At 48.6% G+C, this 15,026-nt stretch overlaps 1 protein-coding gene across 3 annotated transcripts in view; it reads left to right on the top strand.

Moving 5' to 3' along the window:
• Positions 1–15,026, top strand: part of vav2 (vav 2 guanine nucleotide exchange factor) — a 213,023-nt gene that overhangs the window by 146,960 nt on the left and 51,037 nt on the right. For all 3 annotated transcript variants that reach the window (XM_080212281.1, XM_080212280.1, XM_080212279.1), the window contains 4 exons: positions 6,035–6,121; positions 7,927–8,012; positions 9,643–9,775; positions 13,709–13,818. In XM_080212281.1, the coding sequence (XP_080068407.1) occupies positions 6,035–6,121; positions 7,927–8,012; positions 9,643–9,775; positions 13,709–13,818 (416 nt within the window). The remainder of the gene's footprint in view (positions 1–6,034; positions 6,122–7,926; positions 8,013–9,642; positions 9,776–13,708; positions 13,819–15,026) is intronic.

Here is a 15,026-nt window from a genome sequence, read left to right as displayed (position 1 = left end):
TAGGCCATCTAGCCCTTCGAGCCTGCCCCGCCATTCAATAAGATCATGGTTGATCTGAGATCTGAAGTGGATCAGTTCCACTTTCCCACTCTCTCCCCATAACCCTTAATCCCCTTGTCTATCAGAAACCTATCTACCCGTGACTTAAATATATTTACCGAGGCAGCCTCCACCATTTCAACGGGCAGAGAATTCCAGAGACTCACCACCCTTTGAGTGAAGAAGTTCCTCCTCAACTCCGATCTAAACTGTCCCGTCCCCCCACCCCCTTATTTTTGAGGCTGTGCCCTCTAGTCCTGCTGTCCTTTCTAAGCGGGAAGAATCTCTCTACCTCTATCCTATCCATCCCCTTCATTATCTTCTATCTCTATAAGATCCCCCCTCATCCTTCTGAACTCCAACAAGTACAGACCCAGTCTATTCAGTCTCTGTTCATAGGCTAAACCCCTCATCTCTGGTATCAGCCTAGTGAACCTTCTCTGCACTCCCTCCAAGGCCAATATATCCTTCCGCAAGTGTGGCGACCAAAACTGCACACAGTACTCCAGCTGTGGCCTCACCAGTGCCCTGTACAGTTGCAGCAAGACCTCCCTACTTTTATATTCTATCCTCCTCGCTATAAAGGCTAGCGTTCCATTCACCTTCTTGATCACCTGCTGCACCTGCAGACTGGGTTTTTGCAACTCATGCACAAGGACCCCCAGGTCCCTCTGCACCGTAGCATGCTGCAGCTTTTCGCCTTTTAAATAGTAATCCCTCCTACTATTATTTCTGCCAAAGTGGATAACTTCACACTTGCTAACATTGTACTCCATCTGCCAGGTCCTCGCCCACTCGCTTAGCCTATCCAGATCTCTCTGCAGACTTTCCACACCCTCCACGCAATTTGCTTTTCCACTCATCTTCGTGTCATCAGCAAATTTCGTTACCCTACACTCAGCCCCCTCCTCCAGATCATCTATATAAATGGTAAATAGCTGAGGCCCCAGCACCGATCCCTGGGGCACTCCACTAGTCACCAACCGCCAATCAGAATAGCACCCATTGATACCAACTCTCTGCTTCCTATTAGACAACCAATCCTCTATCCACACTAACACCTTACCCCCAACTCTGTGCACCCTAACCTTCTGTAACAACCTTTTATGAGGCACCTTATCAAACGCCTTTTGAAAATCTGAAAACACCACATCCACTGGTTCTCCTCTGTCTTCCGCACTAGTCACATCCTCATAGAAATCCAATAAATTCGTCAAACACGACTTCCCCTTAATGAATCCGTGCTGCGTCTGCTCTATCAAACGATTCTTTTCTAGGTGCCTCGCTATTTCTTCTGTCATGAAGGTTTCTAGCATTTTTCCAACTACAGACGTTAAACTAACCGGCCTATAATTCCCTGCCTTTTGCCTGCTACCTTTTTTAAACAGCGGCGTAACATTAGCCGTTTTCCAATCTTCCAGCACTTCCCCGGAATCCAGTGAAGTTTGGTAAATAATCACTAAGGCGTCTACTATCACCTCTGCTATTTCCTTCAGAACCCTGGGATGCATTCCATCCAGTCCTGGGGACTTGTCCACCTTCAGTCCCATTAGTCGATCAAGCACTACCTCCCTAGTGACAGTAATTGCATTCAGGCCCTCAACTCCTACCATCCTTCTATCTTTAAGATACGGCAAACTATTCGCGTCCTCCTCCGTGAAGACCGAGGCAAAAAACTTATTTAAAGCCTCAGCCATTTCCTCATCTCCCACCACTAAATCCCCCCTCTCATCCTCTAAGGGTCCAACATTCACTTTAGCCAGCCTCCTCTTCATATGTATATAAAGAAGAGAAGGCTGGCTAAAGATAGAACAGGGAAGTGTCAGCAAAAACACACCAGATTTGGATTTTGGCATTTTGATGGCTTCAGGATTTCAGTTTTATTCAGTAGGGCTGACAGGAGATTTAGTGAATCATAAATGCTACTCATTACTAACTACTCACCTTCTCACTTGCTCACTCATACTCACTCACTCAGGTATGCACTGATTCAAACACACAATCTCAGAATAACACAGGCACATATATACTCACATACACACATGTACACAGACACACACGTGCACAAGGCAGTATGGTGGCATAGTGGTTAGCACTGCTGCCTCACAGCATCATGGATCCAGGTTTGATTCCCATCTTGGGTTATTGTCTGTGTGGAATCTGTGCCTTCTCCCCGTGTCTGCATGGGTTTCCTCCGTGTGCCCTAGTCTCCTCCCACAGTCCAGAAGATGTGCTGGTTAGGGTGGATTGGCCATGCTAAATTCTCCCTCAGTGTACCCGAACGGGCACCGGAGTGCAGCAACTAGGGGATTTTCACAGTAAGTTCATTGTCGTGTTAGTGTAAGCCTACTTGTGACAATAAATAAAAACTTATGTACACACACACCATGAGCATGCACAAATTAACACATGTACTCATGCACCCTCACAGCTGCAAACACCTGCACATTCTCAGACACACAAATGCACATTTACACACATTCTGACAAGCAAAGACATTCTCATTCACGCATACATATGTACACATTCTCATATACACACATTCTCTCACACAAAGGTTTTGGGTTTGGTGTCTGGTTCGGTTTTGGGTTTGGTGTCAGGTTTGGTGTCGGCCCTGTTTCTCAACATGTTTAGTATCTGCATGTTGAGTGAGCGTTGTCAGGCGTGGTTCAGTGTGTCTTAGGGCAGTGTTTGTGGTCTTGTGTAGGTGAACTCTATTTATTAAGTACAGGAATTATGTATGTATACACAGTGATGGGTTTGAATTAAATGTCTCCATGCTTGCTTGTGCACACACCTCTGTGCCACACTGCACTGACCCCTTGGTGTGGATTACAAGAACATAAAAACTAGGAGCAGGAGAAGGCCATTTGGCCCCTTGAGCCTGCTCCGCCATTCAATAAGATCATGGCTGATCTTTTTGAGGACTCAGCTCCACTTACCTGCCCACTCACCATAACCCTTAATTCCTTTCCTGTTCACTCACATTACTTACTGTTCTACTCACTCACATCACAGTGTGGGTGTTACTGTTCTCAGTCCCGCTGGTCCAAAAGTTAAAATTCTAAATTGGGGCAAGGCTAATTTTGGTATCAAGCAGGAACTTTCCAAAGTTATTTGGGAGAGTCTGTGAGAAGGAAAAGGGATGTCTAGTAACTGTCAGGCTTTCAAAAGTGTGTTAACCAGGGTTCAGGGTAAACACATTCCTCTTAGAGTGAAGGGCAAGGTTGGTAGAAGTCGGGAACCCTGGATCACTCGGGATATTGAGGACCTGGTGAATAAGAAGAAAGAGGCACATGACATGCATAGGCAGCTGGGGTCAAGTGAATCTCTTGAGTATAGAGGGTGTAGGAGTAGAGTTAAGAGAGAAATCAGGAGGGCAAAAAGGGGACACAAAGTTGTTTTGGCAGATAAGGCAAAGGAAAGTCCAAAGAGCTTCTACAAGTACATAAAGGGTAAAAGAGTAACAAGGGAGAGGGTAGGGCCTCTTAAAGATCAACAAGATCATCCATGTGCAGATCCATAAGCGATGGGTGAGATCCTAAATGAATATTGCTCATTAGTATTTACTGTTGAGAAGCATGGACGTTAGGGAACTTGGGGAAATAAATAGTGATATATTGAGGAGTGTACATATTACAGAGAAGGAAGTCTTAAAGCGCATCAAGGTAGAGAAATCCCAGGACCTGGTATATCTCAGGAAATTGTGGGAGGTTAGGGAGGAAATTCTGGGTCCTCTAGCTGAGATATTTGAATCATCGACAGTCATGGGTGAGGTGCCTGAAGATTGGAGAGTGGCAGATGTTGTGCCTTTGTTTAAAAAGGGCTGAAAGACGCAAGGACTGATTAGGGACAGTCAGCATGGCTTTGTGAGTGGAAAATCATGTCTCACAAATCTAATTGAGCTTTTTGGAGGTGTAACCAAGAAGGTTGCCTGAATGGACTTTAGCAAGGCCTTTGACAAGGTACCGCATGGTAGGTTGTTGCATAGGATTAAATCCCACGGGATCCAGGGTGAGGTATCTAAATGGATACAAAATTGGATTCTTGACAGAAGCCAGAGGGTGGTTGTAGAGGGTTGTTTTTCAAACTAGTGACTAGTGATGTGCCTCAGAGATCAGTGCTGGGCCCACTGTTATTTGTCATTTATATTAATGATTTGCATGAGAATATAGGGGGCATGGTTAGTAAGTTTGCAGATGACACTAAGATTGGTAGCATAGTGGACAGTGAGGAAAGTTATCTCCAATTGCAACAGGATCTTGATCAATTGGGCCAGTGGGCTGACAAATGGCAGATGGAGTTTAATTTAGACAAATGTGAGGTGATGCATTTTGTTAGATTGAACCAGGGCAGGACTTACTCAGTTAATGGTAGGGTGTTGGGGAGAGTTACAGAACAGAGAGATCTAGGGGTACAGGTTCATAGCTCCTTGAAAGTGGAGACACAGGTGGACAGAGTGGTGAAAACATTTAATACAGGAATTAGGACGTCTTGTTGAAGTTTACAAGATATTGGTAAGGCCACACTTGGAATATTGTATGCAGTTCTGGTCACCTTTTTATAGAAAGGATATTATTGAAACATATAAGATGATTAGAGGTTTAGATAGGGTGGATAGTGATAGCCTTTTTCCTCAGATGGAGAAAGCTAGCACGAGGGGGCATAGCTTTAAATTAAGGGGTGGTAGTTATAGGATGGATGTCAGAGGTAGGTTCTTTACCCAGAGGGTGGTGAGGGATTGGAATGCCCTGCCTGTTGCAGTTGTAAATGCGCCAAGTTTGGGGGCGTTTAAGAGATCCGTGGATAGGTTTATGGATGGAAAGGGATTGGTTTAGGTTAGAGGGTCATTGCTTTTTAACTGGTCGGCGCAACATCGTGGGCCGAAGGGCCTGTTCTGCGCTGTAATGTTCTATGTTCTATTATTAAACTCGAAAGAGTGCAGAAAATATTTACTTGGATGCTCCCACACTTGATGGATTGAGTTATAAGGAGAGTCTGGATAGACTGGGACTTTTTTCTCTGGAACGTAGGAAGGCTGGGGGCTGACCTGTAGAGGTCTAGAAAATAATGAGGGGCACAGATCAGCTAGATAGTCAATATCTTTTCCCAAAGGTAGGGGAGTCTAAAACTAGGTTTAAGGTGAGAGGGAAGAGATACAAAAGGGTTCTGAGGGGCAATTTTTTCACACAGTGGTGTCTGGAACAAGCTGTCAGAAGTAGTAGTACAAGCGGGTACAATTTTGTCTTTTAAAAAGCATTTAGATAGTTACGTGGGTACGATGGGTATAGAGGGATGTGGGCCAAATGTGGGCAATTGGGATTAGCTTAGTGGTTTAAAAAGGAGGGCAGCATGGAGAAGTTGGGCCGAAGGGCCTGTTTCCCTGCTGTAAGCCTCTATGAGTCTATCTCTGACTCTCTTAACCCTTTCTGTACTGCGCAAGACAGCGGATGAAGTTTGGGAAGCTGCATCATAGTTAAATATCCAGACACTTGCTGCTGGATGTAAGTGGGAAATACTAGCTCCTGGGTAAAGTGCGGTAGGGTAGGAGCTGCCTGCAAAACAGGGAGAACACTGAAGGAAAGAGGAATTGGAGAAAGATAGTAACTGAGATATGGGGCAGAATTTTACAGTTTCACTCAGGCGAGCCTGGAAATTCCCACTGGAGGTGACTGGAGATTTCTGTTGTCAGACCCTCACTGGCTCCAATTCCGTGGCAGGCAAGGTGATAGAGTTCCGGCCGTAGGGTGAGAGTCCATTCAATCCCACCCCAGTTGCAGGAGTTAACACTGAGCCAATTCGCTGCAGTCCAGTCCAGGCCAATCACATGTACAAGATTGCCATCTAGGCCTCAAGACTGGAACTGCAATCTGATTGAACTAACTGCAGCTGGAAACTGCCCCGATAAACAATAGAATATTGATGTTAAATAGTTTATGATTCAGTGTCTTCCTGGGGAGAGCTGCTGAGGTTGGTGAGTGTGGTTTTATTGCAGGATTTGGCGATGTACATCAATGAAGTAAAAAGAGATAACGAGACCCTGAAGAAAATCTCAGAATTCCAATGCTCGATAGAGAATCTGGTGAGTGTGAAAACTGACAGCTCAGAGCCACTGACCCCTCACTGACCGTGGGCACTGACCCCTCACTGACCGTGGGCACTGACCCCTCACTGACCGTGGGCACTGACCCCTCACTGACCGTGGGCACTGACCCCTCACTGACCGTGGGCACTGACCCCTCACTGACCGTGGGCACTGACCCCTCACTGACCGCGGGCACTGACCCCTCACTGACCGTGGGCACTGACCCCTCACTGACCGTGGGCACTGGCCCCTCACTGACCGTGGGCACTGACCCCTCACTGACCGTGGGCACTGACCCCTCACTGACCGTGGGCACTGACCCCTCACTGACCGCGGGCACTGGCCCCTCACTGACCGCGGGCACTGACCCCTCACTGACCGTGGGCACTGACCCCTCACTGACCGTGGGCACTGACCCCTCACTGACCGCGGGCACTGACCCCTCACTGACCGCGGGCACTGACCCCTCACTGACCGCGGGCACTGACCCCTCACTGACCGCGGGCACTGACCCCTCACTGACCGTGGGCACTGACCCCTCACTGACCGTGGGCACTGACCCCTCACTGACCGTGGGCACTGACCCCTCACTGACCGTGGGCACTGACCCCTCACTGACCGTGGGCACTGACCCCTCACTGACCGTGGGCACTGACCCCTCACTGACCGTGGGCACTGACCCCTCACTGACCGTGGGCACTGACCCCTCACTGACCGTGGGCACTGACCCCTCACTGACCGTGGGCACTGACCCCTCACTGACCGCGGGCACTGACCCCTCACTGACCGCGGGCACTGACCGCAGACAGAGTTCAATGATTGGCTACTCCATTGCGTGAAGACTGTCTGATAGACAGTTGCTCTGCAGACTAAGCCAGGGTGTCTGCTGGGACCTGAGCGTTTGCAGGCATTGTTCTCGGTGCCTGGGGGGGAATTCAAGGATCTGCGGGGGGGGGGGGGGGGGGGGGAATGGCCTGGGGGTCTGTGAGGGGTCGAGGTTATGGATTGTCTGTTGTGGGTGGTCCAGGGCTTTGGGAGGGTGGGAGATCCGCAGGAGATCTGCGATTCTGGTGTGTCTGTGCTGGGTGTGCGGGGCTGGTCCGGTCTGTGGGGACTCCGGGAATCTGCCGGGGAATCTTGGGGTCTGTGGGTGGTCGGAGTTTTCTGCAGGGGAGGATCAAGGATCTGTGGGGGATGGGGGAAGGCCAGAGAGTCTGCAGGGGGTCTGGAGTGTCTGTGGGAGGTGATCCGGGAGTGTGGGGTGGGGGGGGCGGTGGGGCAGGGGTCGGGGTCCTGGAGTCTGCGCTGGGTATCTGTGGGGAGTGCCTGGTGGTCTGCATTGGATGTTTGGGGGGGTGTCCGGGGGTCCGCAGTGGGTATTTTGGGGAGGGTCTGCGGGGGTTTGGGATGTCCAGCGGTCTGCATATGATCCAGGGGGTGCTGCATGTGGTCCGGGGCCCTCTGCGGGGGCGGTTAGTGGGGGGCTCTGCGGGAGCAGTCTGGGGGGGCTCTGCAGGGGGTGGTCAGGGGGGCTCTGCGGGGGGGGGCCCTGCGGGGTGGTCAGGGGGGATCTGCAAGGGGGCGGGGGGGAGCGGTGCTGGGGGGCTTGTGAGGGGGGGGGGCCTGCGGGGGCAGGGGGGGGGTGTCGGTAGGTGCCCTGCGGGGTGGTCGGTGGGGGGTTCTGTGTGGGGGTGGTCGGGGAGAGTCTGCAGGTGGTTGGGAGGGTCTGCGGGGGATCCGGGTGTCTGTGGGGGTGCCGTGTTTGATGTTGGGTCCATGGCTAGCGTGCTTTGTTTTGACAGCACACATCACTGGTGAATTTCGGGAGACCGAAGATCGATGGAGAATTGAAAGTGTGTTCCACGGTTAACAGAACAAAGCAGGATCGGTGTGTATGCCAGAAGTCAAAGGTCAGAGTGTTAAGATGCAGCAGGTTAAAGGTCGAAGTGTTGACCTGCTTGAAGCCAGGTTTGCTGTTTGTCCTGGCTGTTTTCTATTTGCTTGATTTTTGGAGGTGAAATAAAGCTCAGGGGAACGGGATTTAAATTCCTCGGCTGGTTCCGAGTGCATCACATAAAACACCTTCCAAACAGACAGACTTGGATTTCTATATCATCAAACTCAGGATAACCCCTACCCCAGTGAGAGTCAGTGTGTGTGGGACCCGTACCCCAGTGAGAGTCAGTGTGTGTGGGACCCGTACCCCAGTGAGAGTCAGTGTGTGTGGGACCCGTACCCCAGTGAGAGTCAGTGTGTGTGGGACCCGTACCCCAGTGAGAGTCAGCGTGTGTGGGACCCGTACCCCGGTGAGAGTCAGCGTGTGTGGGACCCGTACCCCAGTGAGAGTCAGCGTGTGTGGGACCCGTACCCCGGTGAGAGTCAGCGTGTGTGGGACCCGTACCCCGGTGAGAGTCAGCGTGTGTGGGACCCGTACCACACACGCTGACTTTGAATAGTGTGGATGAACAGAGGGATCTAGGTGTATGTGTACATAGATCCCTGAAAGTTGGGAATCAAGTAGATAAGGTTGTTAAGAAGGCATACAGTGTCTTGGCGTTTATTGGTAGGGGGATTGAATTTAGGAGTCGCAGCGTCATGTTGCAACTGTACACAACTCTGGTGCGGCCGCACTTGGAGTATTGTGTGCAGTTCTGGTCTCCACATTACAGGAAGGATGTGGAGGCTTTGGAGAGGGTGCAGAGGAGGTTTACCAGGATGTTGCCTGGTATGGAGGGGAGGTCCTATGAGGAGAGACTGAGGGATTTGGGGTTGTTTTCGCTAGAAAGAAGGCGGCTAAGAGGGGATCTTATTGAAACATATAAGATGATTAGAGGTTTAGATAGGGTGGATAGTGATAGCCTTTTTCCTCGGATGGAGAAAGCTAGCACGAAGGGGCATGGCTTTAAATTAAGGGGGGGTAGTTATAGGACGGATGTCAGGGGTAGGTTCTTTACCCAGAGGGTGGTGAGGGATTGGAATGCCCTGCCTGCTGCGGTTGTAAATGCGCCTAGTTTGGGGGCGTTTAAGAGATCTGTGGATAGGTTTATGGACGAAAAGGGATTGGTTTAGATTAGTGGGTCATTGTTTTTTAACTGGTCGGCGCAACATCGTGGGCCGAAGGGCCTGTTCTGCGCTGTAATGTTCTATGTTCTATGTACCCCGGTGAGAGTCAGTGTGTGGGGGACCCGTACCCCGGTGAGTCAGTGTGTGGGGGACCCGTACCCCAGTGAGAGTCAGTGTGTGTGGGACCCGTCCCCCAGTGAGAGTCAGTGTGTGTGGGACCCGTCCCCCAGTGAGAGTCAGTGTGTGGGACCCGTACCCCAGTGAGAGTCAGTGTGTGGGGGACCCGTACCCCAGTGAGAGTCAGTGTGTGTGGGACCCGTACCCCAGTGAGAGTCAGTGTGTGTGGAACTCTTGGGGGGGGAGCTTTCCACGGTGGGAATTTGGCAATAATCTGTTGTTTGTGTTCATGTTGCTGATGAAGCTGTGATTTGTTGGAATGTTCTGGAATGTTCCAGGTACCTGTTCCTCTTCGATAAGGCGGTCATTGTGTGTAAAAGGAAGGGTTACAACTATGAACTGAAAGAGATGATTGATCTTCAGTCCCATAAAGTGACGGACGATCCGATGAATAACAAGGAATTGCGAAAGGTAACTGCCTGATTTGAACACAACTCAGGCTGTGGATATCAAACACATCACATCAGCGCTAGTGAGAACCCAGTGAAAGTGTGTCTGCACAACGGTGCAGGGAGTGGGAGCGAGGAGGGATGGAGGGCAGGCGGAGTGCGAGTGGGGAATTGTGAAGAAGAATGTGTGAATAGGGGGTTACAATTGATCGGGCCACGAGTGCAAGGGTCTGTCTCCTCCACATCGCCTCCCTGCCCCCCTTCTCTCCCCTGACACCCACCCCTTCTCTCTCCCTCTCTAATTTCCCTGCTGGAGCTTTGCTGCTGCTACTTGGAGGTTTTGAGTGGTTGGAATCTGCTCCCTAGTTCATTCCAGTCTCTGGGAGCCAGTTAGTGTGATTGAGAGAAGTGCAGAATGGAGTCAATTCCACAGTCACACTGAGTGCTTTGTCCTGTTTGTTAACTCTGACTACCTGCTGATGTTGTCTCTGTTGTTCTTCCATGCCTCAGTCCCACGGGAAGATGGTGAGTCTTCAATAGCTGCTTTGGAAATACTGTGAAAATCTTCTGAATAGTTTATGTTCCTGGTCACTCGAGTGCGTTTACAAAAAACAAAGAAAATTACAGCACAGGAACAGGCCGTTCAGCCCTCCAAGCCTGCACTGACCATGCTGCCCCACTGAACTAAAACCCCCTACCCTTCCGGGGACCGTATCCCTCTATTCCCATCCTATTCATGTATTTGTCAAGACGCCCCTTAAAAGTCACTACTGTATCCGCTTCAACCATCTCACCCTAGCAGCGAGTTCCAGGCACCCACCACCCTCTGGGTAAAATGACTTGCCTCGTACATCTCCTTTAAACCTTGCCCCTCGCACCTTAAACCTGTGCCCCCCAGTAATTGACTCTTCCACCTTGGGAAAAAGCTTCTGACTATCCACTCTGTCCATGCCCTTCATAATCTTGTAGACTTCCATCAGGTCTCCCCTCAATGTCCATCGCTCCATATGAGAACAAACCAAGTTTCTCCAACCTCTCCTCATAGCTAACGACCTCCATACCAGGCAACATCCTGGTAAATCTTTTCTGTACCCTCGCCAAAGCCCTCTTTTCCGTACCCTCTCCTGGTAGTGTGGCGATCAGAATTGAACACTACATTCCAAGTGCGGCCTCACTAAGGTTCTATAAAGCTGCAACATGACTTGCCAATTTTTAAACTCAATGCCCTGGCCGATGAAGGCAAGCATGCCGTATGCCTTCTCGATTATCTTCTCCACCTGTCTTGCCACTTTCAGTGACCTGTGTACCTGTACACCCAGATCCCTCTGCCTATCAATACTCTTAAGGGCTCTGCCATTTACTGTATATTTCCTATCTGTATTAGACCTTCCAAAATGTATTACCTCACATTTGTCTGGAATAAATCCATCTGCCATTTCTTCGCCCACAACGCTCCATTCAGAAACACACCTTTTCACTGCTACCCTCCATCTTCTATGATCGAGCTAGTTCTGTATCCACCTTGCCAGTTCACCTGGTCCCATGCAACTCCACCTTCTGTACCAGTCTGCCATGAGGGACCTTGTCAAAGGCCTTACTGAAGTCCATGTAAACAACATCCACTGCCCTACCCTCATCAATCATCTTCGTCACTTCCTCAAAAAACTTGATCAAGTTTGTGAGACAGGGCCTCCCCTTCACAAAACCATGTTGCCTCTCACTAATACATCCACTTATTTCCAAGTGGGAGTAAATCCTGTGTTGAAGAATCCTCCCCAATAATTTCCCTGCTATTGACATAAGGCTCACCGGCCTGTAATTACCTGGATTATTCTTGCTACCCTTAAACAAAGGAACAACATTGGCTGTTCTCCAATCCTCTGGGACCTCCCCTGTAGCCAGTGAAGATACGAAGATTTCTCTCAAAGCCCCAGCAATTTCCTCTCTTGCCTGTCTCAGTATTCTGGGGTATATCCCAACAGGCTCTTCACAAAACCATGTTGCCTCTTGTTAATATGTTCACGTATTTCCAAGTGGGAGTAAATCCTGTCTGGAAGAATCCTTTCCAATAATTACCTAATGAAAGTTTGTGTTGCTAGTTAACTGAGTGAATTTATTTGCTGATGATTTGTGCCCCCCATTGTGTTTCTGACTCTGTTGGATTTCAGTGGCTCAGCTGTCTGTTCCAGTTCTCCCAGTCAGAAGGTGAATCTGATCTGAGTGAGCCACAGGTCAGCACTGTCTGATCATCAGTTGTCCTTTTGGGATAACGGGAGACAATATTGTTGCTGCTTTATAAAAGCCATGGGTCCAGGGAAAGGCAGCGGAATAGCATTATGTGATGATTGGAGAGCCAGTGCAGACATGATGGGCCAAATGGTCTCCTCCTGTACTGTAATGATTCTGTGATCTGGAATAAAGGCTGAAATGAATGCAGCAGAATGTTAGATTACCAAATACATCAAGGAATCAGTAGCCAGCCAAAGGGAGAGGCTGCAGATCTGGTAAAGCCCATACATCCTGTGTGAGATAGGACAAGCGCTGGGGATAAACTGGTATTGTTGTTGGAAAGAGGCAGTAACTTGCTTCATCCCGAATTAATCCAGCCATTCCATTGGGACTTGAAGTAAAGTGTGAGAATGAGGAGGAGAATTATATCTAATACCAGATCAGCTGGGCCAGGGAGATCAGAGTGGGGCCAGGGATGGGGTTCAGGGCAGTGCAGAGGCATAGGCAATAGAGTGGAGGCTGTGGTGATCAGAGCAAGACTGTGGAAAGTGTTGGGGTGTTTGAGTTTGGGGGGATTATGATGTGAGATTGGGGTCGTGGTGGGGGGTTATGATGTAAGATTGGGGTCGTGGTTGCGGGGGGAGGTTATGATGTGAGATTGGGGTTGTGGTGGGGGGGGGTTATGATGTGAGACTGGGGGCGGGGCGGGGGGGGGTGGTGGGGGGGGGAGGTGTTATGATTGAGATTGGAGCCCGGGATCTGCAGCAAAGCTGAGAAAAGCTCAGCTTGAGAGCAGTGGCAGGGAGCACTCTGATCTTAAAAACTAAGAACATAAGAATTTTGAGCCGGAGTCGGCCATCTGGCCCCTCGAGCCTGCTCCACCATTCAACAAGATCATGGCTGATCTTTTCATGGACTCAGCTCCACTTACCCGCCCGCTCACCATAACCCTTAATTCCTTTACTGTTCAAAAATTTATCTATCCTTGCCTTAAAAACATTCAGTGAGGGAGCCTCAACTGCTTCACTGGGCAGGGAATTCCACAGATTCACAACCCTTTGTCATAGAGTCATAGAGATTTACAACATGGAAACAGGCCCTTGGGCCCAGCTTTGTGTGAAGAAGTTCCTCCTCAACTCGGTCCTGAATCTGCTCCCCTTATTTTGAGGCTATGCCCCCTAGTCCTAGTTTCACCCGCCAGTGGAAACAACCTCCCTGCTTCTATCTTATCTATTCCCTTCATAATCTTATATGTTTCTTCTGAATTCCAATGAGTATAGTCCCAGTCTACTCAGTCTCTCCTCATAAGCCAACCCTCCCAACTCCAGAATCAACCTAGTGAATCTCCTCTGCACCCCCTCCAGTGCCAGTATATCCTTTCTCAAGTAAGGAGACCAAAACTGTCCACGGTACTCCAGGTGTGGCCTCACCAGTACCTTATACAGCTGCAACATAACCTCACTGTTTTTAAACTCCATCCCTCTAGCAATGAAGGACAAAATTCCATTTGCCTTAATTAAAAGCCAAAGGAAGAACTTTTAATTGTTAACTGTGTCCAATGGGATTGAGAGGACCCTGCCCTCGGGGCAGTGGAACTGCCCCCCTCCCCTCCCTTACCCGGGAGACAGGTGAATTGTCTCTGGGGTGTACTCTGGTTTATGGACTGTCTGTCTGATGTTGTGTCTCTAAGTTCCTAACCTGAGAACTTTGCTTTTGTGTCTTCCAGTGGTCCTATGCTTTTTATTTAATTCACCTTCAGGGGAAGCAGGGATTCCAGCTGTTCTGTAAAACAGAAGACATGAAGAGGAAGTGGATGGAGCAATTTGAAATGGCAATGTGAGTCATGTCTGTGGAGTTACCGTGAGCCCCATTCCAGGCTGCCTGCTCTGAGCTAATATAAACTAGTAAAGGCAGGCTGGAGAGGTCACTGTAAATGGGTTTCTCACCTCATTATTCAGGATGACTCGAATGTATTCCCTAATCCTGAAACAACATATGGACAATGATTGGTATAGTGGATAACAAAACTGGCAGGTGGAGTGAGAGTGCGGAATGTGGGCTGATTTAGTCCGGACCTCAGACAGACCAACCAGAATATAATATTTCCCAAAGTGAAAAGCGGAGAAATTTACAGATCCAAGAAAAGAATCGCTTAAAGTGAGTGGACAAGTAGAAAGAAATAATTAAAAAGATAAAAAACGCCTTGGTCTTTATCTGAAAATAGCTGTAATGTGAAGAGGTAGAATTGAATATGCAGCCACACAGAACCTTCTGGAATCACTGTGTTCAGTTCTGGGCTCCGTATCTCAGGGAAGACTTTATCCAGAGAGGCTGCAACACATTCACCAGAGTGAATGATAACAGCGAGGGTAAAATGATTATATTATGAGGACAATTTATAGAGAATATATAAACCAATAACAGGTGTCATCCTGGATCACTGTTCTTGCCTTCTAACTCCATCAGTGTAATCTTCAATCTTTCTTCTATTCCTTTCTAGAAAACATCTCCACTTTTCAATTCCCTTTGGAAATGAAGCCTAGTGCTCGATTCACTTTATGGCCTGATTTTGTGCTGCTTCACTATTTTTAATCATTTGTATATTTATTACCCCAGATTTCACTGCTTCTCGTACCTGTTTAGACTTAATTTCTGAATGATACCTTGTATTTCTTCCCAAATGTAATACCTCGGGTTTATCAATGATGAAATTAATTTGTCAATTTTCATCCATTCTACATTTTATTAGTTTGTAATTTATCACATTTCTCCTATTTGAGATCATCAGCAAATTTAGATATAATGCTTTTGTTCCCAAAGTCTAAATGATTAATATAAATTGTAAACACAGTGATCTTAGGATTGATCCCAGTGGATCATAGTTCCCACCTTCCGCAATAACAAAGCTTTGCTGCTCCTGTCTTTCTCTCTTGTATCCAAAAAGCAATCTGTCTCAGTTACTTGTCTTTTGCAACTGCACGTTACAACCGTGTTGGCTGCTTATTCTGTGCCACCTTTTCAAAGGTAATTTGGAAACCTAGATA

This window comes from Carcharhinus amblyrhynchos, chromosome 25 (genome assembly GCF_965287045.1).
Source record: "Carcharhinus amblyrhynchos chromosome 25, sCarAmb.v2.hapA, whole genome shotgun sequence".
In the NCBI taxonomy this organism is placed as follows: Eukaryota; Metazoa; Chordata; class Chondrichthyes; order Carcharhiniformes; family Carcharhinidae; genus Carcharhinus; species Carcharhinus amblyrhynchos.
The sequence above is the reverse complement of the archived record's forward strand: the minus strand, read 5'-3'. Positions and strand labels throughout refer to the sequence as shown.